Here is a 24,747-nt window from a genome sequence, read left to right on the forward strand (position 1 = left end):
GTTAGTTGCAACTATTTTCTACCGTCAAATTCAGTAAAATTACATTTTTTAAATTCAACTGTAGTTAATTTAAAAAGCTGGTTCCTGTTATGAAGTGGGTTAGGAAGGAAACCGTATTGTTCAGAGCTTAGTCTGATATTTATTTACTCAATTAGACTTTCTGTTAATAAAATGACAAAATTTTAAAACTATAATAATTATCTTTATTTAAACTTGAAAATCACTGAGATCGAAGCCCTCATTTACAATGATGTTGAGCATAGAAAAGAAACATTAAAATGCATGACAAGCAAATAAAAGATAAAACCTTAAAATAATGATGATCAATTAAAAACAGACAACAATAAAAAAGTAATGTTAAAACCATCGAAAAGTAATGTTAACTCAAAGTCAGTGCAGGTGCAATCAGAGGTTAAAAAGTTTCAAACTAATTATTAAAAATGACTAAAAGAAACAAATGCATTCATTTTTAAAGTGCTTTGAAGGGAGTTCCATGCAGATTGTGCAAAAAAGCCAAAAGCAGATTTTCAAAAGAAGCTCTTCATCATTTCTCTGAGTTCAAGCTTGTCCAAATGTTTGAAAATCAAAATCCAGTGTATGAGAAAAAGGAAATCAATTATATCTTGAATTAAGCAAGTAACCAGCAAGTTTTTCTTTGGAGCCCTAATACGAGTTATAAACGTTTGTAGACGCCAAATTCATTCTTGCAGGTAGGACAGGAGTGCTTTGCATTTTTCAGCCGGTCCACACAGAATGGGATGAGGCAGCAACCTAAAACAAAGCTGGAGAGGACGGCAGGTAATGTTAGGATCATCTGCTCACACAACAAATGATTTCAAACAATATTCAATTATCTAGGCTTTAGTGGGCTAAGCTGAGATTGGTGGTGCTCTTGCTTGTAGCTGAACAGTAAATGCACACACCTTAGAGTCAGATTTCAAGTTTCATCTTTTTCCCTTTTTAAGAACAGAAAATGTGTTTCTATAAGACACTCAGAGTTCTTTTGTTCTTACACTTTCACTTGCATTTCAGCATCAGAGAGATATATAAAAGTATGATTGTTAATAAGACCTACTTTGAGGTTGTAGTCAAGTTAGAACATAGATTCAACTTCTTCTGTGCAACTTGATGGGACATTTAACACTGACCACAAACATCAAGTCAGTCAATCTTTATCATTTCTTACCATAACAACACATGGACACGTAATGTGGTTCCCTAAGAAACAAAGCTACTGATACACCCCAAATCAGTGGTTCAAATTCACTTAGACATGAGATAATAAAGCGATAAATCTACAGTACATAAACCACAACTACACTGCAAAAAATCTAAATCTTACCAAGTGAAATTGTCAAATTTTTAGTCAAAATGTCTGATCCCCCCTGATTTAAGATACATTTACTTAACAAGTAACATTTGAGCAAGATAGAGGGACTTGTTTTAAGACAATGCATCTTAAATATCTTGTTAAAGTGTAACTAAACCCCACACCACTTTTTTTTAGCTGAGAAAATATTTATATAGGGATTTAGTAGTGCTGTTAATCAATGTAGGTTTGATCCCAGTAGTTGAGCATAAAGTATTAAAATTCCTCAAATTGTGTTGAAAATGTGTGTAGAGACTGCCAACTGAGGTCGAAACCTGAATACTGCAATGGAGTTTTTCTAATGGCTGCCTGAGTTCACGGTGACATCATGTGGTACATGCATCTGTCATCGTACCCTATATAACCTACCTCACCACATTTCACAAACTCCAGCCCTGTCCAAATTTATACATTGACGTTCCAATGGCATTTTTTTTTAATTCCTTGGTAGATGCTCTCAAAGAATCTTGAAATGATCTTGTTTTGTAGTCTAATTTTGAAGAAACAAGGTTTATTTTACATTTCACACATTTTTCAAGCTGAGATCTTATTTGTAGAAGACGGATAATCTTGATTTAAGACAAACCCTTTACTTGATTTAAGTGAATGCATTTTATTGGAGAATCTATCAGAAAACAGCTCCATTAATAAAAGAAAGAAAGAAAGAAAGAAAGAAAGAAAGAAAGAAAAGTTGTTGTTTTTAAGGGTGGGTTTCAGTTTTCAGACACTGTTTCTTCTAAATCAGATAAAAATATACATCCTCAAACTACATGCACACAATGAAACACCTACTTTAGAGCATAGCTGGCTTATCCTAAAAAACAACATGACTGAATATTAGTATATCCAGCTCACTATGAGAAGACATTATATCTCAAAATGCTCAAATTAAACTTTGTCATCTTAATTCAAGTACAAGATGGTCTTAAACCTAGAGAAGTGCCGCTATAATACAACTCACATTAAGGTTGATATATCTCAAATGAAGAAGTTGACATGAAATGTATTAGTGCAAAAATCTTTTTTTGAGTGAAAAAATACTAATTGTTAACATTCCTGGTTTATTCTGAGACACTAAGCTTTAAAATACTGGTAAAATATTGCTTAAAATAAGTTTTCCCTTCTAATTTTAAGATCAGAGTTTTCTAAAAAATTACATCTTATTTTAAGAAATCTTACCAAGCCAATTTTCACTTGTTCTATTGGCAGATATATTTTTCTTGTTTTTGGATGGGCTTCTTTTTTCCAGTGTATTAATCTGGATTTACAACCATGTAAAGAAGTGTTTCTCCTCCTTACCCACAGAGAAAGAGACCTCCACAGAAAAGGTACGTGAGCAGACCAGAGGAGTAGTCCACCTTAGTGAGGACTGCCTGGTTACACTTTGGACAGAAAACCTGAACCGGACCGTCTCCCAATGGGCCGATTGTGACTTGATGATATGAGGACATAGAAGGGATCAGAATCAGGTTACAGGATTAGGAACAAACACCTGGTTTCTGGTTGTAAGTGATTAACAACAGAGACTGTGCAGACTCACCAACAGGCACTTGTGAGTTGGCCATTGTTCCTATGAACCAATCATATTAAAGATGTACGTTAATACAGCTGCATCATGTAAGACGAATTCATGATGCAGAAATGATAACATTTAATAAGTTTGGTGCCTTTTAAATAACTAATAGTGATTACAAATGCAGCTTCTCAGTTCAGTGATAGTCACTTTTTAAATAAAACATTATTTTAAAACATTTGGAAAGTTATCCTGAATGTGAACTTTAAAAAAAGTCCTAGCATAAGAGAGATAAGAGGGTTTAAAGTTGATACTTGATGGTGAAAACAAGAAAAAAAACACTAAATGCTATAAATACTCACATAATGACCTCAAGGTATGTACAATGTACTTACAGTTCAGGTCGGAGACGGTTTGACTGAAAGGAGGAGATTTTTCCCTGTCCGACTTCAGCGTCCCTGCCAACCTTGTTTACTTCCCCACAAGTCATAAGATTGCTGAAATTGCTGTGCAGTGTTCACTGACCCAGCCCTGCAGCAAACCCAGTGAGCGAGGAGATAATTTAGAACAGCAACCTTCAACAAATGCAAGTTTGTCAGGGAACTACTCTCAGTTTGACGGTCTCTTAGATGCATCCAACTTAGAACTTGATTAGGAGTTATTCTTGTCTTATATGGGTACAAATGTGTCACTTTTGTCGTGCTGTCACAGCTTTTTTAAAATGTTACCAAAGGATAAAAGATTGATTTGTTGAACAGTTTATGCAGTTAATGTTTTTAATGAGTGACACAAATATGAATGATGAGGTGTGTTAGAAAGCAGGTAAAACATCTCTTTGTTTTAGAGTTCTGTGATGCCTGAAACTAAAGATGAATCTCCTTCAATCAGCTGAAATGAAAAGCACATGATCCTGCTGCTCCAAATTAGATCTGGTGTTTAACTCTGAACATAGTGGAACGGGTCACAGTGACACAGCGGCAATTCATGATCAGTCTGCTTGTCCTCGCAGGGTCAGATTGCTCTTTTTAAAATTCTAGTTCACAAATTCCTTGAATTGAAGTCGAACCAAACCCACATTTTTATAGCAAATAGTTTGGTTGAAAAAGTCACAATCCAGAGACAGCTTGGCTCTTAACTTTTTAAACAAAACTGATTTTTTTTATCCTTTTGTTTTACAAGTTAAAACAAAGTTGAATTATTTTTGTCTTAAAATGTTTCTGCAAAAAAAAAAAACCTTCACCTTCACAAAGCAGAAAAATCAACTTACTTTTTTAACTGAACATCCTCTGAAAGATGAGAGGATTTTACCTTAAAACTTGTCACAGGTAAATGTAATGTTACCTCTAACTATACAGAAAGCTCTGTTTCATGCATTTTCACTTTTATCATTTGGATATTGCCGTCTGACAGTCCAGGTTGAGGACCAAGGGTGAGCCTGCCTTTTCTATCAGAGCTCCTTGAGATCAGATTGGTACCTTCTGTATCCTCTTTTAAATCTCTTTATTGAAACACATTTTTATTGATGTGCTTTTTACAAGGGGATGTCACTTGAGTGTGTGTTTTGGTCCAGATGTTTTCATTCTTTTTCAGGCAGTATCATAAAAGAAAACTCAAAACTTTTTTTGTCTTGCTTTCAACTTATTTAAGTCGTATTCCATCTTTCTTAAATGATTTTTATCTATTTCAAATTTTAGTCAAATTTTAAGTATATACTGTCTTATTTCAAATGATCATAGAAACATATATATTACTTATTCACTCAATTTTTAAATTTAATTTGTATTACATTTTTATTTCTCGTCTTTTTAATTTATTGTGGATTATTTCTTTTGTTTTTTTTATTTTTAATTTATTCTACTTTATTACTCCTGTTATTATTTTTACTTATAGCGCAGGCTGTGCCTTTTGCAAGATCATCGCTGTCAATACGAATTTGTTCTTAATGACTTACCTGGTTAAATTAAGGTTAAATAAATAAATAAAAAATGTGACAATAACATTGTATGAAAAGTGCTTCACAAATAAAGTCTGATAGATAGATTGGCAGGATTTTATAATTTTATATTTCAATATTTCTGATCTTCTGGTTGTTTTTATCTTTCATCCTTTGCTAATTTTATTCCTCCAACATTGTTTTATTTCCTTTTATTTGTTGGTGGTCATAACCTTTTTATCTTCCTTTCTATCTCTGTCATTTCTTTTTTCTGTTAACTCCCTCCAGCTTTTTCTTAAACTTTTAGTCACTGTCTTCCTCACGTTTTTTTTTATTGCTTTAATCTTTTGTTGTTTTTATTCTTCCCACATTATTTTATTTACTTGTATTTGTCTTGCTCACATTTGTCTTTTAGTTTCTTTCTTCACTTTGTAACCCTGTTTTGAAAAGTGCTATATAAATACAGATGATCATATTATTTTTTGTAGACATGCTCAAAGTAGAAGCTGAAATTTGAGAAAACACATCAAACAGATTTTTCAAACAAGGTCCAATCCACTCCAGACATCAAGCTCAGGGTCACTCAGGAGAAGAATTAAATGAAAGAGTTTTAATCAGTAAAAACAGGTGCAATATTTCACATGTAAACAATTGCAGCATCTCATTCTTAATACCTGAATAGTAACAAAGAAATAATATTTTAGTGACTCAATGATTCCTGTAAGAACAGTCGACAAAAGAATTAAACCCCTTTGAAAAAACAAAAGAAAATCATTCTGATCAGTTCAAGTGCTCTTCAGAAAAGTGCCTCGTCTTTAATCAGCCTCTGCTTCATTAGTGGCCCTCTCTCTCCCCTGCAGCCAAACTCTACATCACTGACCTGAAGTCACTTAAAGGAGTTAAAGGACTGAGGGACAAACATCAAAAGCACCTCTAACCTCACCTGATGGAATATAACAACCTTTCAGATAGTGGCATTGATATTAAACTCAGTGGCATAAAGGTCTTTATTTTTTACATTTCCTGTTCCCCTCTGGGAATGCAAACTCAAAACTTTCTTTATATATAGTGTAGAAAACAGTTCATAATTCATTCTGTTTTTAGTGTCTTCCTATCCAGCAGGAGGGCTGGGACGAACTGGAGCATGAGGACATCACTTCTGATTTAAACTAAGAGCTGCAGCACAGAGGAGACTTTAACACGACCATGTTTTTCATCTGATGGTGCAATGCTACTTTTAGTTTTTGGTACAAAGTTAGATCTCATTTGTACGTGAAACGGTCGATACAGTGCGCCAACCAAGCAGCAACATGTGGTTCTAAAAATATGAGTCCAATGTGGAAGTGCTAAAAACTGCAGTTCATTGAGGATCCGCTTGAGGCTGGGTCCAGAAGTACCGGTGACCACATACACACCAATTCAAAAAAGCAGATCTTTACAGCAGAAATAAACATGTTTACAGCCTGGTACAAAAGACCAGTGTAGTCTGGATAGCTCATTTGTACGGGGGGTGAATTTTTTTCTAATGCAGCAATTACAAATATATTGAGATTACTTGTCTTCCAATGAGAGGCAGAGCTGACTTGATTGACAGGCGGGAACACTGTAGCTGTTGGCTAGGAGACTCAAAGCCCGCCTCTTTACGTCACAATCGCTTGACAGCAGCACTATGGCTGCCACCACCAATTGGTCTCAAAACAGCGCTTCAGAAACAGATGGGTGACGTCACGGATACTACGTCCATATCTTATACAGTCTATGGCGCCAACATGATGCTGGTGCAACATGGAAGAATAAGACAAGACCTGTGTGGATGTGCTGTGACTGCTTTCAGGTGAAAAGACACAGAAGAGCTTTATCTAACTCGTATGAATCAACTGTAATGTTAGAGCACGTTATCAGCTACTGAGGTACTTGTAGTTTGTGTTGGTTTTGGTGCCCCCTTGTGGACAAAGTGATACCTTTTATACAAAAATATCTCATCCTCCTTTCTTTTCAAATTACAACATTTATGGACTCTGAAGGAGAGAGAAGCAGAACGTAATATGCTGTAATGCAACCCCTTAACTAACTTAACAAGCGTCCACCAGTGCAGCTAACAGTCTGCTCTAGGATGTGATGTCTCAAAACTAACTCCAGTCCTCCTCCTCATGCAGCTGGTCGAACTGTAAGAAACTTCCACAAAGGGAAAAGGAGTCTAAGTGTTGGCTTCACTTTAAACCGGGAAAAGTTGATCATCTAGGATTGGTATCAGATCAAATCTAAATAGAAATGTACATTATACTGAATTTATTATGTAAGTAGTAGTTGTGTTTTCACTCAGCCTTTATTTGTTAATGTCATGCACAGTGGGGATGAGTAGAAAGTTTGGCTGCAGGGTCTGTGTAGTACGTTTAACTCAGGTTAAGTCTTCACAATTCAACAGATATTACTTTTTTTTGCAAGCACAGCATCAGAAATGAGGTGTTTGGATTGGACAGTTGGCACTTAATTCCCGTACTAGTGTGTTCCTCTGTGTGGATAAGCCCACTGTAATCACAGCACTTCAGAGTGTTATGTCTACCCTTGCTACTTTGCCTCCTTTGTTGTCTTTCAGTTGTTTCCTCACTTGTTTCCATACTTAGCAGCAGTTTCAGTAATTCTTCTGACAGATGGAAGCTGTCACTTCTTCCTCAATGACAAGGCTGTGGGTTCTACAAAGGCCTCATTTTAACCTCATCTCAGGTATGATACAGCCCTCAACCGTTCAGCTCTCCTTTCCCTCCCTGGCCGTCTCTCCTCTCTGCATCAGGCTCAGGATTCCCTGCAGACTTGATGTCATGAGGCCATGTGGCTGCTTTTCTGTTCTGCCTCTGTCCTCTCCACCTCTTCCTGCTCTCTGGCCTCCGTCCTGTCCTTCAGCGCCCTCAGCAGGACCCTGAGCAGAGTGTTCTCATTCAGCAGGCTTTCAGAGGTTTCAGCCAGCTCCTGAAGTCGCCTCACTGCCTCCCCGAGCTGCCGGCTCTTCTCCCGGTGCTGCTCCTCTAAGCTCAGCCTCTCCCGCTGCAGCTCTGCGTTCTGCGCTTCCAAGCTGTGGACATCAAATGTCAGTCTGCGGTTCTCCCGCCACAGCTGCGCCAGCTGTTGAGAGAGACGTTCGCGAGCGTGATGAAGCGCTTGGACCTCGCGCTGGAGAGCCAGAAACTCTGCTCGGAGGACGGCGTTCGCTCCAGGACCCGCGGCTTCACTGGGAGCGGTCACCGGTTTGTCTGCGTACTGCACTGAGCCGGAGTGCTGCAGCAGGAAGCGCAGAAGGTTTGGAAGAGTGATGGGCAGATCGTCAGGAAACTTCACGCTGAATTGTTTCCTTCAAAAAAACAAAGAGACAGAAGAGGAGGGAGTGAAAACATGTCTTCTACAACGTGTTCCAAATTATTATGCAAGTTGCATTTTTGTGAATATTTTAAAAACTATGTTAACAGTCTTTTTCAAATTTGTCAAGAAGTCAGATAGTGAATATATTTCTTCAACTATGTGGTTAAAATGATGCGTCGGCTGTATTTTTAGATACATGCAGAATCTGCAGAAATAGGCGTGCCAACTAATTATGCAAGTTGGTGATAAGAGCATATAACTTTTGAAAATTAAAAACTAGGCACCATTTTTAATGTTCCATTGATTGAAAATAATAACATTTACTACAACTGCATTCAAACTTCAACAAAAACAACAGTTTTCTTTACATTTGTATACAAAATAAAACTGTTAATGTCTTTGAAACATTTCAAATCTTAAGTGTTTCTCAAATGTCCAATATAACCTCCTTTTCTTTCAGTGAGGGTCAGAGGTCACTGGTAAACTGATTTAGTGAGGTTTCTGATGACTTCTCTGCTGACTCTGTGTGCTGCACCTTGTATGGCTTTCCAAAGAGGCTCTTTTGGGATGTATTTCTTGCCATTACTGTAAATTATCTCCTTTATTATTGACCACAAGTTCTCAGTCGGGTTGAGATCGGGTGAGCAGGCAGGCCAGTTCAAGTTATATGCTCTTATCACCAACTTTCATTATAATTTGGCACACTCATTTCTGCAGATTCTGCATTTATTTAAAAATACAGCCGACGTACTTTGAAAAGCAACATTTTAACACACAGTTGAAGAAATATATTCACTATCTGACTTCTTGACAAATTTGAAAATAACTGTTGACATAGTTTTTAAAATATTCACAAAAATGCAACTTGCATAATAATTTGGAACACGGAGTAAAATTTAATTAGAATACTGTGAAATAAATGTGTCTCAGGGGCCATGTCCAGTTAGGCGTGTTTTTGTGCTAGGGGCGCTGATGACCTCAATTCTCCCCGGCGTTTACTGTTGCTTGGTTTCATAGCACTTCTGTTTCCACAAGTAGTGACCGTTAGGTTGCTTTCATTCAATGGCATTAAACAAGAAAGTATAAAAATGTATAGATATCATGTCATAGCATTAGCAGCAGCTTTAGATATTAATTGTACCTTGAAAAAACAAGTGTGATAACTTTCTCCTCCATACGGACCTCCGCCTTTTTTGTTGACAAAGTTTATTCCAGAAGTCTCGCCCCTACTTGATTTTGATTGGTCGGTGATCAAGAAGTGACATCAATGAGAGCGGCAATGATCCCAAAAGTTAAACTGTTTTCAACTGAGAGCGCTGCAACAAAAATCAACTCACACTGAGGACGTTTTTGCACCGAGTACACTTGGTTTGAATAGAAAATAGAAAATAGGTGCTGCCAGTGAACAAGGCACCTTATTTTGTTTGCTTATACAGAAAATCTACTTCCCTCTGAAGATCACAAAGCTTATTATTTTACCAGTTTCAGGTCTCAAGAGAATTATTGTCATTGCTAAGTAAAGGTCCTGCTGTTAGTGCAAAATGAAAATGTATAAGGTGTCATTCTTACCTGTACTTGGGAAAGAGGAGAATGGAGGGAACGTGATCCACCATGAACTCCCACGGTAGATCATTACGTGCAACATTCACCCTGCAAGCAAAACGTGGGAGTGTTATTTTGTTATCATGAAAAAAAGGTTGACATAAAAACACATAACACCGCCTCAGTCACCAACACGTAGAAGCTGCTGTACCTGGCCACAGTGATGCTGCTGTTTCCCTGCAGTAATCTGGCCAGCTGGATGATGATGTGGTTGAGAGAAGAGCAGAAACCACACCACTGAGTGTAGTAGAACAGCAGAACATCCTGCAGGATAATACAGAGGTTACTTCAGATAATCTTCCAGAACATGAACCAAACTGTAAGAATATAACAGAGCTCAGAGTCCTGCTCACTCTGTCTGGGTTCTAATCTGCTTTAACAACCCGCTCACTCACCATACACTGTCCCTTCCTAGAGTCTAAAATCTTTTCCTCACCTTTTGGAGGTCCATGACGGAGGGCAGGAAGGAGGAAGTGGTCAGTTCTGTGATGAGGAGGGGTCTGCTTGTTTGCTTCTGGTGCTGCTCTTCGTCTTCTCCCACCAGATGTCTCTGCAGCAGGCTGTAAGGTGCACTGAAGTTCCTGATGAAGGCCTCTTTAATACGACACATGCACACACACAACCAAAAAACAAAGAACCGCCGTTAAGATCATACAACACAAACCTCAACCAAGACAAATACTCTTATCTGTCAATGACAACAAAAATAACAACAGTGACCTCTCTGAGGGTCTTCTTGTAAGTAGTTGAGAACACCGATATGTTTACACAAGTGCTGGAAAAAGCCAGATAGGCATTACAAACAAGTTGTGTTTGTGTGTCAGTGAATGTGTGCAGCATATCAAACAAACAAGGGAACATCCAGGACCTTTACCTGAAGGATTTATAGCATGTGAGTAATGTGAGGGCTGCAGTGTTTCACTGGAACTCTGCATTTCTGTCTCTAATGAGACTCTTGGTGTCTTACCAATATAATGTTTTTCTATTTGACGGTTAGACATGTATTCTTTTTTATTTTTGTGAAAGGACATGCTTTTCAGTTTGGAAACATGTGTGTCACTATTTAGAATATTCTACCATTTACTGTTCTGCTTTAACTTCAGATTCAGATTCAGAGAACTTTATTAATCCCAGAGGGCAATTTGGTTTGCAGTGTACCAGCTTGTGGATAAACATAATGAGAGGATGAGTGGGCACCAGGAAGGTGAAAGGTTTCCAGGAAATGTCGGAATGGAAAGGACAGAAAGCAACATGAGGACACCGGGACTGTTTAGTAGACTCAAAAGAAACAGTATTTTGCCTGGATCTTGACTTTTTGATTAGTTTGATCAGGTCACAGGGTTGGGAGTAAAGAAGAGAGGAGAGAAACAATACATAAAATACAGTGACAGAAAGTTTAAAATACCAAGTTTACTAGATAAAGCATGAGTCAGGGTTCCCACTTTTTTCCAGAGATCATTTTCCAGGACATTTTCAGTGATGATCAAGCTGGTATGACAGTCTAAATTGAGTTCCTAATTTAGTTCCTAAATAGTCTAATATGTTCCTCTCAGTGGAAGTCTACAATGAAAGACTTGCAGTCTATGGCTATCCATGAAATCATCTCTTACATGCTTAAAAATGATGGCAAATTGATTATAGAATAATGCAACCACAGATGTAAAGCACTTTATTAGTGCAACCAAGTGTCTACAACTTGAAGTTTCTGTGTCACTCTTTTTGTTCCGTTTTTTTTTTAACTATCGGGAATTTGCACTCCTACTAGCTGCAATACGGTAATTGGGCTCTCAGCCTGCAGGGAAAGTTGTGAGGCACAGACCCCCAAGCTCTCTGCCGGACTCCACTGGTCACTCTTTAACTTTATTATAGGACTCTTTGAATCAAATGTCACTCCACAAGGTTCATTTACCATAAAAGAGACAATATAGCCTACCCCCGTTTTCTGTGAATGCATGATTATGACCAAGTGAGGGAGAAAAGCCGGACCGGTCTTTTCTAGCAGTGTACACTCAGCTTTCAATTAATGAGGATGTGTTTTTTTAATCGTGCCAGGTCGCATGCAGTCATGTTGGAATAATAATAAAAATAATAATAATAATAATAATTTTCCAGGACAATCTGTGATTTTCCAGGACATTTTACTTTTTCTCCCATTTTCCAGGTGTTTTCCAGTACTGAAAAACTGGTCAACTATTTTCCAGGTTTTCCAGGTTTTCCAGGTTTTCCAGGACGCGTGGGAACCCTGATGACTGTAAAGTATACGGGGAAACTAGGGTGCACTTTCATTGAAGTGTGGGGCAGGCTGAGGATTAAGATAGCCGATTTGTTTGACCATGTGTAGGATCTAGGGATGCAAATTTCAATTTTTTTCCATGATCGATCTTTGGAAATGTTAACCATCAATTATTGATTAATCATAAAAAAAAAGGAAACATTTTCCATGTCAAAAACAATGCCAAATGTGTTTTTTCCCGGACACAATGTATATAACTGACGGTATTGAATAGCTACGGATCAGATTGAGGTGTTCAAAAAGTTAAACACACTGAATATCAACATGTGGAGCAGGCTCATAATCTCTGCAGACTTACAGTCATAAAGTGAAGGCTCAGACTTCAACAAGGGAACTGAACAGAATCATATTTTAGACTCACAGTGTCCAGTTTTCTGTCTACTCGTTCTGATTGAGAAAAATAAGCATGTGAACGCGGTCAGGTGTCAGCTGGGAGCACAACCTGGTCATAATCAGACCGGTGGCGGAGAAATTAAGCGCTCGTGGAGACCTGTCACTCAGCTGCGGCCCCCAGCTGAGCGTCTCCGCTGTGCACAACACCTTCAGTCAGCTGATTCACATCGAAACATGCTTTAAACTTTAAAACACCTCCCTGATAGCTGAACCAAATATGAGACCAATCGATAGAGATGAATCCATACTCAATTAATTGTTGACATCCCTAGTAGGATCCACTTTTAAAGAGCCCCAGTAGTCAGTTTGTTTTGAGCATCTTTTTCTGTTAGTTGACATGACAAAATAAAAAATTCATTTGAAATAAAAGTCTCATATTTTAAAGTCTGAAAGGGCCACATTGAAGCAGTACAATTCTAAATGTCCATAATAAAAAGGGAGTGATTGTTCTTATGATGCTTATCGATTGAATTGTTCCCAGGACACAACATCCTTTGAAGAAATCATCGCTCTGCTCTGAGTGGTGTCAGTTTTCTGAAAAACATCTGTCAGATACAGAATGCAAATCACTGAGAGACTAAGCCTCATTTGCAAATCCCCTCAAGTTGACAGAATGCAAAACTTCTATCTTTGGTCATGAAGTGTGTTTTACAAGACGTTGTACTCAGAGTTGTATCATGTGCAGAACAAGATAAGGTAATTGTGGCTGTCTGCTTAACTCTGGATTTTTGACGAGGACACAACCTCTCTTTTAAGCAGGTTCATGTCATCCAATCAGCTTTCTGCAATAAATGAGTGTCACTTAAAAGCTGATTTATTCGGTGTTTTTTTCACTGGTTCTGTATCTTTGCTTTTGCTTCTGCAGCTCTGTGCAGATTAAGGCTAAAATGAAAATGACAGAAAGGTGAGTCTGACGTAATGACTGATACTTAAAATCATCAACCTCTAAGTGGAGGCCACATATGGATGAAACAGAGCCCGAGTCTTACCCAGAGATTCAGTCAGAGTGTCTTCTGGCCTACGATGGAGAACATAATGAGCCTCATCCTTCAGGTTCACAATAGCTGCAAACGACCCATCACTGCTCCTGCCGCCCTGTGCACCAGTCCCCTGATGAAGAGAAGCACTTCTGTTGCGTGTTGCTCCAAGCCTCACCGCCAGAGGCCAGTTCAGAGCGACATCCAGAACATAAAACCTGAGCGTCCTGTTTGTCTGACACCAGAGCCCTGTGATGCCGTCTCCTTCCTGCAGAGGGACGGACGTGGAATGAGGCATGAGGGGAACTCTTTGAACGTCTGGCTCCTCTTTGGCTTGTGATTCGTTGTTGAGTTGAGGTTCTACTGTTCTGCAGCAGGCACTGTAGCGACTGAACGGGCTGTAGCTGTCTAAAAAGTTGATGCAAGGAAGGGAGTCTTTGATGGATAAGGGGGAAGGTAGTTGGTGCAGGCAGCAGTGTCTGAGATAAGGCTGCAACAAATCTCCTTCCTGAGCCATTAAGGGGAAGGAGCAGCGCGCAGAGGAGCTGGTCAGGCTCAGCTGTGACAGGCTGAGGCACACCTCGCAAACACTGGAGCTGGACTCGGACAGAAGAACTGACTGGCAGCATGGCGAGTGGGAGGTGAAACTTTTGTCCAAGTTGGAGTGGTTATTGTGGTCACAGGAATGATAGCGCACAGCGATGTCTGCAACCTGGAAGAGAAGGGAAAGAAAGATATCACTGTAAAAACAATACAATTGTTTATTCTTTTGCAGCATTTTGAACCAACTACAATCATTAGAACTTGAGACATTTCAATGTGTTACTTAAGTCTTTTGTTGTTTGTTGTTTGTCATTGACTAGCACAGCAAAGTCCACTAAATTATGCATAAGAGCTAAAATATGAAATACTATCTAACCCACAGCTGACGTTCAGCATCCTGTCTAACAAAGAGACTGGAGACAAAAATACAAGGACCAGTCATAATTAATGGATAAACAGACGTCTCGGTGTAAGGATAAAAAGTGGAAATACAAACCTAAGGAGCATTTAGTGATCTGCAGAAGGGATGAACGATTATGAACAGTTGGTTTTACAAGCAGGTAACATCGATATCTTGATTGCAGCACAGAAAGAACAGCAGATGACAGAGCAGATCTCACTCTGCATTTTTCATTAAGATATAAAGAAAGGAATGTGTAGCTTTCCTTTCTTATCTTGAGCATAAAACCGAAGCTGCTGTCAAATAAGACTCCCAGAATTTTAGAGACAGGCTTGTTGTCAGGCTACAAAGTTTTATATAGTAACCTGGATGGAATGGCCAAAATTCTATGTTCTCTATTTTAAATATATATTGAGCAGGGATGTTTTAAAGTGACCAACTTTGTAGTCTTTTAAATGGAAATTTTAATTCTGACTTAACAACTAGCCGAAAGGTCAGAAAAGACCCAGAAAACAGTCAAAATTGAGCACAATTTATGAAACATGGCTAACACTAGCAGAGCTAGCACCCGCAAATGTAAAAATGTATGTTTTAAGCCCTGTTTCAAAAGGTCTGAGTAGATAAAAAATGTTTATATTTGTTTTTTTTATAATATTTGATCAATTAATATTATGTTTGTTAATAATTCCAACACAAGAAGCATGTTAACAGGAAACAGTTGGGGACTTAAAACTGAGCCCTGTGGCACACCTTGGGTGAGAAACACAGTAACCAGTTTGTTATCTGGTTAGGGCAGGAGAGATTTAAGCACAGTCAGTGAATCCCACTAACGTTAGGACAACTAAGAAAGATGTCACGGTCTCTGGTCAAACTAATGTAGCTCTTGCAAAAGTTCAGACTATAAAGCAATCACAGCAGTGGTTTAACTCTCCTCTCCCTCGTTCAATAGCCCAGCTGCATGCTCCAGAGCTGTCATTGGTTAATCAGCGGTGGCTGTCATCCAATAGCTCAGATGGAGGCCCTTATCACCAGCCTATCAACTATCTGCTGTCTTTTTAAATGCGTCTCTCTCTCAAGCTAGTTCCTTCTTGCATTGATTCAGCGCACCCCTCCACCTCCCCATCTCCACCTGGTCTCTGCAAAGTCTTCAATTCCTAGAATTCATCAACCACCACCACCAGAGTCTGGACTCTAGGGAGATTTCTTCTGCTGCCAAATTCACACATCCTACGCTCACAAAATTATCCCCATGGAGTTCTTAGGCTAAAGATTTTTGTCAAGTTTCATTATTCATTCAGTTGTAATAAATAACATTTAATATTCAAATTGTGTCTCTCCTGATTGAAATCTCTACAAGGAAGTTGTGGAAGTGCCTCACCTGCTGTAGAATTGGACTAGGCTGTACGGCGAGAGGATTGTGTGGCAGGAACAGCAGCAGTGCCGGACCTTTGCTGAGCTCCTGCTGCAAGATGCGGGACTTTGTTCCCGGAGGCTGCAGCCAGTGGAGGACGGTCTCACGGTGTTCGAACACCCAGCTACAGATGGCCTCTGATGTGAAGTTACGTTCCCTTCGTGGGAAAATCTAATGAAAGAAAACATACAACACATACACACACAAAAAAAGTTTTGTTTCTGCATTATAAAAAAGCCTAAAATAAAGTACTCCAGTAAACAAGGAATGTATGCAAGATGTGTCAATGTCATGCAAACTGACTTACCAAAGAGGAGTTTAATCTTCTGTAAAGATAAACCGTCTCATCCTCTTTAAGTGAAATGGCCTCCGCAACCTGTTTGTTGGTCACGACCCCAAAACGTATAGCACCACGGAAATCTGCACCAAAGATGGAGAGAGTCAGAGCTGAAGGCTGAAACGTTTCTGTCTTTACTCGATGTATTTAAAGACACTATACACGACTGCACATTCTGCAGAGATATTAACCCCTTTTTAACCTTCATAGTACATCAATAGAGGCTGATTTATGTAGCGCCAATTCCCAACAAATGTTATCTGAAGACGCTTTAAAAACAGAGCAGGTCTAGACCGGACTCTATGTTCTATATTAACAAAGACCCAGCATTTAGCAAGTTACAGTGGCAAGGACAAACTTCCTTTAACAGGCAGAAACCTCCAGCAGGACCAGACTCATGTTAGACACACATTGCTCATGCATGGAGATATTGGCTGAAAGAACTGAAACATAATCTATAGGAAAATGAAAACAATCGAACATAAGATTTAATCTGGTTTATCTGCAATGTGATCAGAACACGGTTACTTTCTGTCATCTATGACTCAAACAAAATAACTCCATTTAAAGGGCACATATCAGTGCGCTCAGGACTCAATCTAGGAGCACAGACGTCACTATCAGATAACTTTCAGTTGAGCTTCATTCACCTTGATTAAAAAACGAAGGCAATTAGACACATTTCTCTAATTCTATATTAGTATTTAGTAATTAAAAATATAATCAAACTCAAGTATTATTTTCACGTTTCCTTTCTTAATTAAAAAAATTAGAATCTGGCTCCAACAAAATCTCCATCTCAAGCTCATTCATCACTTATTTATTACTTCTTCTATTAATACTATTTGATATTCTTAATTATTGTGTATAGGAGCAACTTTAATGATGGAATTTCCCCCCAGGAGAAATAAAGCATTTCTGAAATTTGATTGGACAAACTGAAACTTGAATGACTTGGCTTCAGTGAATCCTGATCATTCCTCACCTCTCTTCAGGGCCTGCAGGGCGGAGGACAGAAATGTGACGTATCCTGGCGGCTGAGGAGAGGAGTTAAACTGAAAGAACCCCACCACTCGAGACTACAAATACAAGAGAGACACAGAAAATGAGAAAATAAAATTCAAAGAACAGCTGTGCAAAAGACACAACCGATCAGCAACGCTTTACCTCGTGGTAGGAGAGGAACTCCTCGAGCGTGGCTCTAGATGGGAGGTAAGTGAGCGGTGTGATGACTCGGAGGATGAAGTTTTCCACATATGGAGCCACGAATGGACCTTTGTACTCAATGGGCCCAAACCTGCAGCAGCACACAATTACAAAGAATACATCAATAATGGATACATTTGATGAAATCCTACTCTAAAAGCTTCATCATAAACCTGAAGACTGGTGTGGTATCATTTAGAGAATGGATCCTCATCTTCATGAGACTTCAGAAAACCACATTTGATGACTTCATATATTTCCCCACAGCCACTTATGAAAACAGTGACACTGTACCTTACATTAGAGGATACAGAGTTTTGATATAAACTAAGATTTAGAGGTTCCAGCTTCTCTTATGAGACTTTCCCTGCTTCTTCCACCTTTTACATCATTAAAAATTGAACAGTGCTGGATTCTGAGGTGTTGTCAGACATCACCAGTATCTTTTTCTTCAGTTTACAAATGAAGCTCAGCCAGGACGGTAAATTATAAACGAAACCAGTACTGAAATTAATGGTTGTCCCGAGGGATGTGACATTTAGAAACAGAAAATTATTCCAGTTTTACTGTAAGTACCTCCATAAACACAATTAATGATCAGAATAATGTCTGCTTATCAAAGGGTTTACATTTAGCATTTCTATTCCTTTCCCCCGGGAAAATAAACACAACATATAAACACAACATAAATACACTGTTTATGCTGTATATATGTTTCTGTCTCTGTATCCTTCAGCACTAACTGTGTTCTAAAAGATGATTAACATACATAGTTTACTCACATTCTTACTTAAATAAAAACTAAATTTTTTATGCTTGTCATACAGAGCTGAGGGGATAAACGAGACAATAAAGTGAACTGAGTTAAGCTGAATGTAGGGGTCAGCACCATCAAACTAGAGACTAACAGGAGGCCCCAGCTGTGGGTGGTTTCAAGAAAACAAATGACCCCAAATAAAATTTTTTTTAAAGTTTTTCTGTCACATTTTCAACACCACTGTTAGTCAACTGTTAGTCAACAATAACAAAAAAAAACATAATGAAGGACAAGTGCTCTTGATCCCTGAGGAGATAAGGCTTGCAGAGTCAATACATCTTTTAAATCCCTTCTGAAGACTCACTTTTACAGACTTGCTTTTATGTGACCTCACATTTTTGACAGCTTCTTTGTTTTTATTTTTTATTTAACTAATTAATTTGAATGTATTATTTAACTATTTATTATTTCCTTTTTCATTTATTATTTTTATTTTTTTAATTTTTTTTTAAGTTATGTTTTTGGGGCATTTTTGCCTTTAATGACAGGACAGCTGAAGAGAGACAGGAAATGTGGGGAGTGGAGAGTGTTGGAAGACATGCAGGAAAAGGTCGACCGGCCGAGAATTGAACCGGCAACCTCTGCAACGAGGACTGAAGCCTCTATTCGTGGGGTGCTTAGACCGCTAGGCCACCCCATTATTTTATTATTTGAATGTTCTTAATCTATCCTCTTTTTTTTTCTCTGATGTGATGTCATCGTCTTCTTAAAGTCTTTTTATTTTAATTTAATGCTTCTATTAATGTCTTTATTTAGTTTTTAAAAACCTCTACAGCAATGATTTAATGGTCTACAGTTTCATCACTTTATTCTGTTATTTTCTGTTTTGCATTGTAAGAATTTCTACACTCCTCTCTCTCTGTGAAATTTTTATTCCTTCATCTGAATCCTGCCATGCTTTGTCAAAGCACTTTATAAATTTTGTTCTTGAAGGTGCTTTCTAAATAAAAGTTATTATTATTCGTGTTTTTTCTTTATTATTATTATCTCACCTTCTATAAAACAGATGGATGATGGGGTACTGGTAGAAACGGTTCTGCTTCCTGCATTTCCCCAGACTCCACCAACAGTTAACGGCCAAAAACTGCACCTGTTTGTGAGAGAGAGAGAGAGAAACAGAGTGTAACAAACAAAGCAGTTTGGGGAGCACAGACAGGATTAGTGTGTAGTGTGATTCTAAGCAAATGAGAGAGATAAGACTTGTACAGTTTCAGTTTCATTCCAAACAACCCCCAAAATCAATCAAACACACTACCTCCAACCAGGGCTCCCTGAAAACATGGTGCTCTGCCCGGAGGTGGGGAGACCAACAGTGTGTTCTGAGCCCAGAGTGTGTGTTCTTGTAGGCTGAAGGGGGTTGTCTCTTCACTTTTTTTAGACAAGTAAAACCGTGACCTACAAAGTTGTTTATTAACCTTATCTTTGCCCAGGTTATCCTCAGTTAAACCTGGAGAGACCACACAGAGTTTTAACCTCAAACAGAGACTGTTTTTATTGTATTAGACAACAAAAACAGCTGTTTCCTCCACTTAACAGCTTATGATATCTTAATGTGTTTCTGTATATACTTATTATTAATCCAATTTATATTATTTTATTTATATCTTATGTTATTCCTTCTTTCTATTAATGTTTTGACAGGAATTAAGAGCATTCTGTAGCAACTGAATTTCCCCCAGGGATAAATAAAGTATTTCTGATTCTGATTCTGATAATCTCCAAAACATCTGACAGGAAAATATGTACAACTAAACGTGCTGGGCTAAACTTGTTTTATGTAAAGGTCACTATTTGTTAAGTTTAATGTGCCAAGAACTCGGTTAGGTTTATGAAGTTGTAGTTTGGTTTTACAGGATCACAATCATCTGTTGATATTACAGCCACTGAGCTCGCCAAAGCATGCACCGCTAATCCCTGCAGAACTATGCTCAGTCTGGGAACATAACCACATCCTGTTTTTCAACAACAAGACAAATTCCTATTAAAACTCTGCGGTTCATTTTAAAAGGTTGATTTATTTTTTCCATGACTTCAACAGTTCCTTTCAACCTCAATATTTACTCAGTATCTCTTCACGGCTTCAAATTTGCCCACGATCATGTGATGGCTCGTCAGCAAAGCTTAGTGTTTGGCATTCAAACAATCCAGTGTGTTTGTCATTTACACAGGTGTACTGTACCTGTTTGGCCAGCTTCTTAGCTACCTGCTGCACCTCCTGCCTGGCAGCCATAGAGTGAGCACACCAGGGTGCATAGAAAAAGATAAGAGACACCTCTGCCACACTCCTGAGACGCTCCACCTGCAGAGAAATGTTACAAGTTGAGACTCAGCCCTGCTACCTGAGTGTGTATTTAGCATCATTTTAAGATCATCACAACCAGGCACCAGGACTAGTTTGAAGCATGCAGATCTTCGAAGAACCAAATGTTTAGCATCGTGTCTGTGTGTCTGAATCTTACCTGGTCCAGCTGACCCAAGTAAAGGTCCACTACTGGGGCCTCGGCAGAGAAGAACCGCACAGGAGGCCGAGCTGCTGCCACCACATTCTTAGCACGGCTGCAGAGCGAGAAGAATTCAGTGAAATCAACACAAATCATAGCACATCAATTTTATATTTCCTGCATCACACTTGACACTTGGGACTCTCAGGAGGAGAAAAGCTGCAGGAGGGAAGAGCCAGGGTGTGACCGAGATCACTTGTCTGCAATTTGCCTCAAATCTCAATCTTCAGCGGGCGTAACTTTCCTCTTGCAGGATCGTTGGAGGTAACTCTGTGTTCTCAAAGGCTCAAACACTTTGATTATGAAGTGCACAAAGAAAGTTAATCAACAACAGCTGTGAAAATAAGAAGTTGTGATATGTTTTGGAGAATTTTTCTGTTTTTCTCAGTTGTAGGTCTTTTTATTGTTGTACGTGTGTTTTGGACTTATGCTGAGAGAAAACCAAGAAGTATCTGATCATGTATGGCTCTTGGAACTTGGAATGAAAGCAACTTTTTTTCTGTTTCTATTAAAAATATGTATAATTATTCTTTTAAGATGAGCTTTAAAACATGTTGGAGACTCCAGCTGGTTTAACACAATGATAAATGATATTGTCATCATTAGTGATTTCCATTCCAGGGTCTGTACAACAAAAATGTGACATGATCTAAAAACACATATGCAAATCAAACAAATTTCTTCCCCGAATTCTACGTCACATCTTGTTTATCTAGAAATCAAACATCCATTGTTGCACCGCTAGGATCTGGTATTGTTCCTCTTGTCACTGAGGTCAGTCGATATGAAAATATTCCAGGAGAATCAGGCTTTGTGAGTTGTGGATGAAGTGGAAGCTGAGTCCCATTTCCTTTTTCACTGTACAAACTACAATGACCTGAGAGAGTTATTGTTTCATGAAATTCCTCATCAAAACCCTGAAATACTGTAACGTCCAGAAGAGCAAACACTGAGTGTCTGTTTAAGTTTGATGTGTTTAAAGCTTGCTCATTCTGAAGAAGATAGTCTCTTTAATTAGTGTTTATTTGATTTTTATTCCTTCTTCTGGTCCATAAAAATGAATAGACCTGCTATGTGATCTGACCCTGGACTCAGGCATATAAATGAATGTATGAATCAAAAATCAAATAAAAACTTCAAACTTTTGTTTCAGCATTCAGTTCTAGAAAAACATCTCCTTATAAGTGTTGCTCTGAATTTTAAGATTGACATGACATTTTGACTGATGACTTTTTTTTTTTTTTTCTTACAGTGGTGTCAATGTGGAAACTTTTATCCAGTGTCAATATTTCTTTAACCACCACAGAGCAGCAAGGAGGACGTGTCTGGAAACCAGCTGTTTGCTTCAGGGATTAATGTTAACCTGTGGTGGACAAAATACACGTCTTCATTACTTAAGTCAAAGTATAGATCCTCCTGGTCAAATATTACTCCAATACAAGTGAAAGTTGTTCTGTCACATTATAACTTGAGTTAAAGTCCTGGAGTACTTGCTTTTAAAAATACTTAAGTATTCAAAGTACTCAAAATATCTCATAATGTTGTATTTTCACAAAGCATAAGTGCTGTCAAGAATACATAGGAGTACATTCTGTTACATTATGTTTATTTAGAAACCATTACTTGAAATCTTTAAAAACTATACCATGGAATAAAAACAGAAACTTAGATTGAAATGTTCATCTGGAATGAAACAAATGTCACATAGCTCAACACACTCTCTCAGGTTGGACTGTGGATGTTTGTATGTTTGGGCAGAGTGGGAAACAGGGTGAACATTTCAAATGATACGTATCCTTCTTCATTTCAAAAACCTCTAACACACGCTGAAGATATGACCATGGGTGCTCAGGTAGAGAATTATAGCCATCATTACCACCTCTACATGAACTGCCTGATCTGAGTGAAACATGCTCTGTGTTTGCTCCACATTCAACCCTGGAGACGCACGATATACAGGTAGGACTAAACCACTGAGACAAACAGAACTACACAAACACATGTTACTGTCTTAGGGATCAGATTTTAGAAAAGAGAAGGAAATTCATGAGCTGACTTCAAAGCAAAAGTAGTGAGTAAGTAGAGCACTGATAGAAATGTAGTGGAGTCAAAAGTACAATGATTGTCTTCTGAATGTAGTGAAGTAAAAGTAATAAGTTCCCCAAAAATAAGACTCAAGTAAAGCACAGATACTCAAAAAATTTACATTTGCTCTGTTACTGTCCACCACTGATCATCTGTAACATTCACAGGTAAGAACACTGACATATGATGTTGTTTACTACAGATCTGTGGTTGTTATTCTGTTGTCTTCACAGAAACAACACATGGATAAAAGCCTGACACTGGAGTTAATACAATCTGTTTGAGAGGTTTAGAGTATGAGTTAATCCTTTTGTCCAATAGTACACGTCACTTTAAGATCTGCTGCACAGAATAATGAAGACCTGATAATAAGATTACTGTAAAGCTAATTTGTGATGCCAGAGAAGCATTGTTCTCTGACTCATGCAATAACTCCCATTATAATATGAACAGAATCTGTGCATGTGTACAGTTCTGACTGTTTTACCTGCATGTGAACTTGACGGCCAGTACGAGCAGGACGCCGAGCACGATAGCCCCGCAGAGAACACCCGGTCTCCGGGCCATCAGAAACAGCACCTGCCGGAGAGACCGCCGAGCCCGGCGCAGCATTACAGGCTGTCGGCGGCTCCCGGTTCCATTTATACGGCCCGGCGGCGGCTCAGCGCTTCCATCTGCCTGGAGGGGCGGGGAGGAAGAGTGGTTCGACACTGGGACGGAGCTAACCTGGATTGGACATCGGTGCTGTTGGTGTGTAAACGCGGTCAGACCAACCTTTCTTCCCCACGTACACTTTTCACTTCCGCATCAGTGAGAGGGAGAGGCGTTCACGTGCTGTCAGAGGGTTACACGGTTCTTATACTTTTGATGTCAGCACGAGAACAAACCTACAACCTGGGATTAGTGTTTTTATAAACTTACATTAAAATGAAAATTAATCAGTTAAATTAATTGACATGTTCTTATCAGTTTAAAATGAAAGTGTTTGGAGTTATTTGTTCGTTTTCTTTCTGGAGTGTTTTTGTGAGTCAGTCCCTGCCTTTGTATGAGGACAGCTGCAGATGCACTAGTTGAACACTAGAGGGAGCTCGTTCAGAGAAATGAAACCAACTTTATCTGGAGAAACAAATGAACAGAAATAAGGAAGAGAATAAGGGCCCCTGAAAAAAATAAAATAAATTAAGGTCAAATTCATTTTTTTATTAATATAATTCTGAGAAAAAAGTCAGAATTCTGAGATAAAAGTCAGAATTCCGAGATAAAAGTCAGAATTCTGAGATAAAAGTCAGAAAGTCAGAATTCTGAGATTAAAGTCAGAATTCTGAGATTAAAGTCAGAAAGTCAGAATTCTGAGATTAAAATCAGAACTCTGTCTACTTTTAGTCTAAACTGAAATTTATGGAAGTGGAATAGGGCCACTGAAAAAAAAATCAAGATGAAATTTCTTTTATTATTATCATAATTCTGAGAAAAAAGTTAGAACCATGAGATTAAAGTCAGAATTCAAAATAATAATAGTCAAAATAAAAGCCATCTGAAAATCTAAAAATGTGTAATATGTTTTGATTCAGACTGAAAGGAGAAAACCTCAAAATTCAGTTCAGACTAAAAGTAGACAGAATTCTGACTTTAATTAATTTTTTTTCAGTGGCCCTAATCCTCTTCCGTACAGAACATTACTGCGTACTAGTGTGCTAGCCATAGACTAGCACAGCTCGATCTGATGTGTCATTTCAAAAATAAAGATGACATTTGAAATTTTAGAAAATTTGGGATAATTTCAAAGTTAACCTAATTTTTTAAAATAAACTCAATATCTTTTATTTTGAAATGTCACATATAAGGGTTATAAGTGTTCATTTTTTACTTGTTTTGTTGTTTTCTTTACACTTTAGAATCTGTTGCCTTAATTAGGTAGAAAACGTAGGCTAGGCTTAAATAAGCATTTTGCTTCTGCCTTTTCAGTCATCACTTAATACATTACTGTTGCTTTGTTGAAAGTGTCTGTTCTGT

General features: G+C 38.3%; 2 protein-coding genes across 2 annotated transcripts; both read right to left on the reverse strand.

Annotated features, from left to right (window-relative positions):
* Positions 1 to 375: 375 nt before the first annotated feature.
* LOC117816379 (lipopolysaccharide-induced tumor necrosis factor-alpha factor homolog) lies at positions 376 to 3,391 on the reverse strand. Its single transcript, XM_034688606.1, has 4 exons — positions 3,278 to 3,391; positions 2,910 to 2,939; positions 2,669 to 2,801; positions 376 to 782 (listed from the first exon to the last, which is right to left on the reverse strand). The coding sequence occupies exons 2-4, from the start codon at positions 2,932 to 2,934 to the stop codon at positions 674 to 676; spliced, it is 267 nt and encodes an 88-aa protein (XP_034544497.1). The 5' UTR covers positions 2,935 to 2,939; positions 3,278 to 3,391; the 3' UTR covers positions 376 to 673.
* A 3,698-nt stretch (positions 3,392 to 7,089) lies between these two features.
* Positions 7,090 to 23,552, reverse strand: txndc11 (thioredoxin domain containing 11). The gene is given in 14 exon segments (XM_034688115.1): positions 7,090 to 7,649; positions 7,651 to 8,161; positions 9,739 to 9,819; positions 9,923 to 10,035; positions 10,208 to 10,365; positions 13,447 to 14,146; positions 15,756 to 15,959; positions 16,096 to 16,208; positions 17,111 to 17,204; positions 17,293 to 17,422; positions 19,141 to 19,238; positions 20,328 to 20,447; positions 20,608 to 20,704; positions 23,222 to 23,552. Coding segments are annotated over 14 exon segments (2,640 nt in total). The 5' UTR covers positions 23,347 to 23,552; the 3' UTR covers positions 7,090 to 7,553.
* Positions 23,553 to 24,747: the final 1,195 nt, after the last annotated feature.

Source organism: Notolabrus celidotus, chromosome 7 (genome assembly GCF_009762535.1).
Source record: "Notolabrus celidotus isolate fNotCel1 chromosome 7, fNotCel1.pri, whole genome shotgun sequence".
NCBI classification, from domain to species: Eukaryota; Metazoa; Chordata; class Actinopteri; order Labriformes; family Labridae; genus Notolabrus; species Notolabrus celidotus.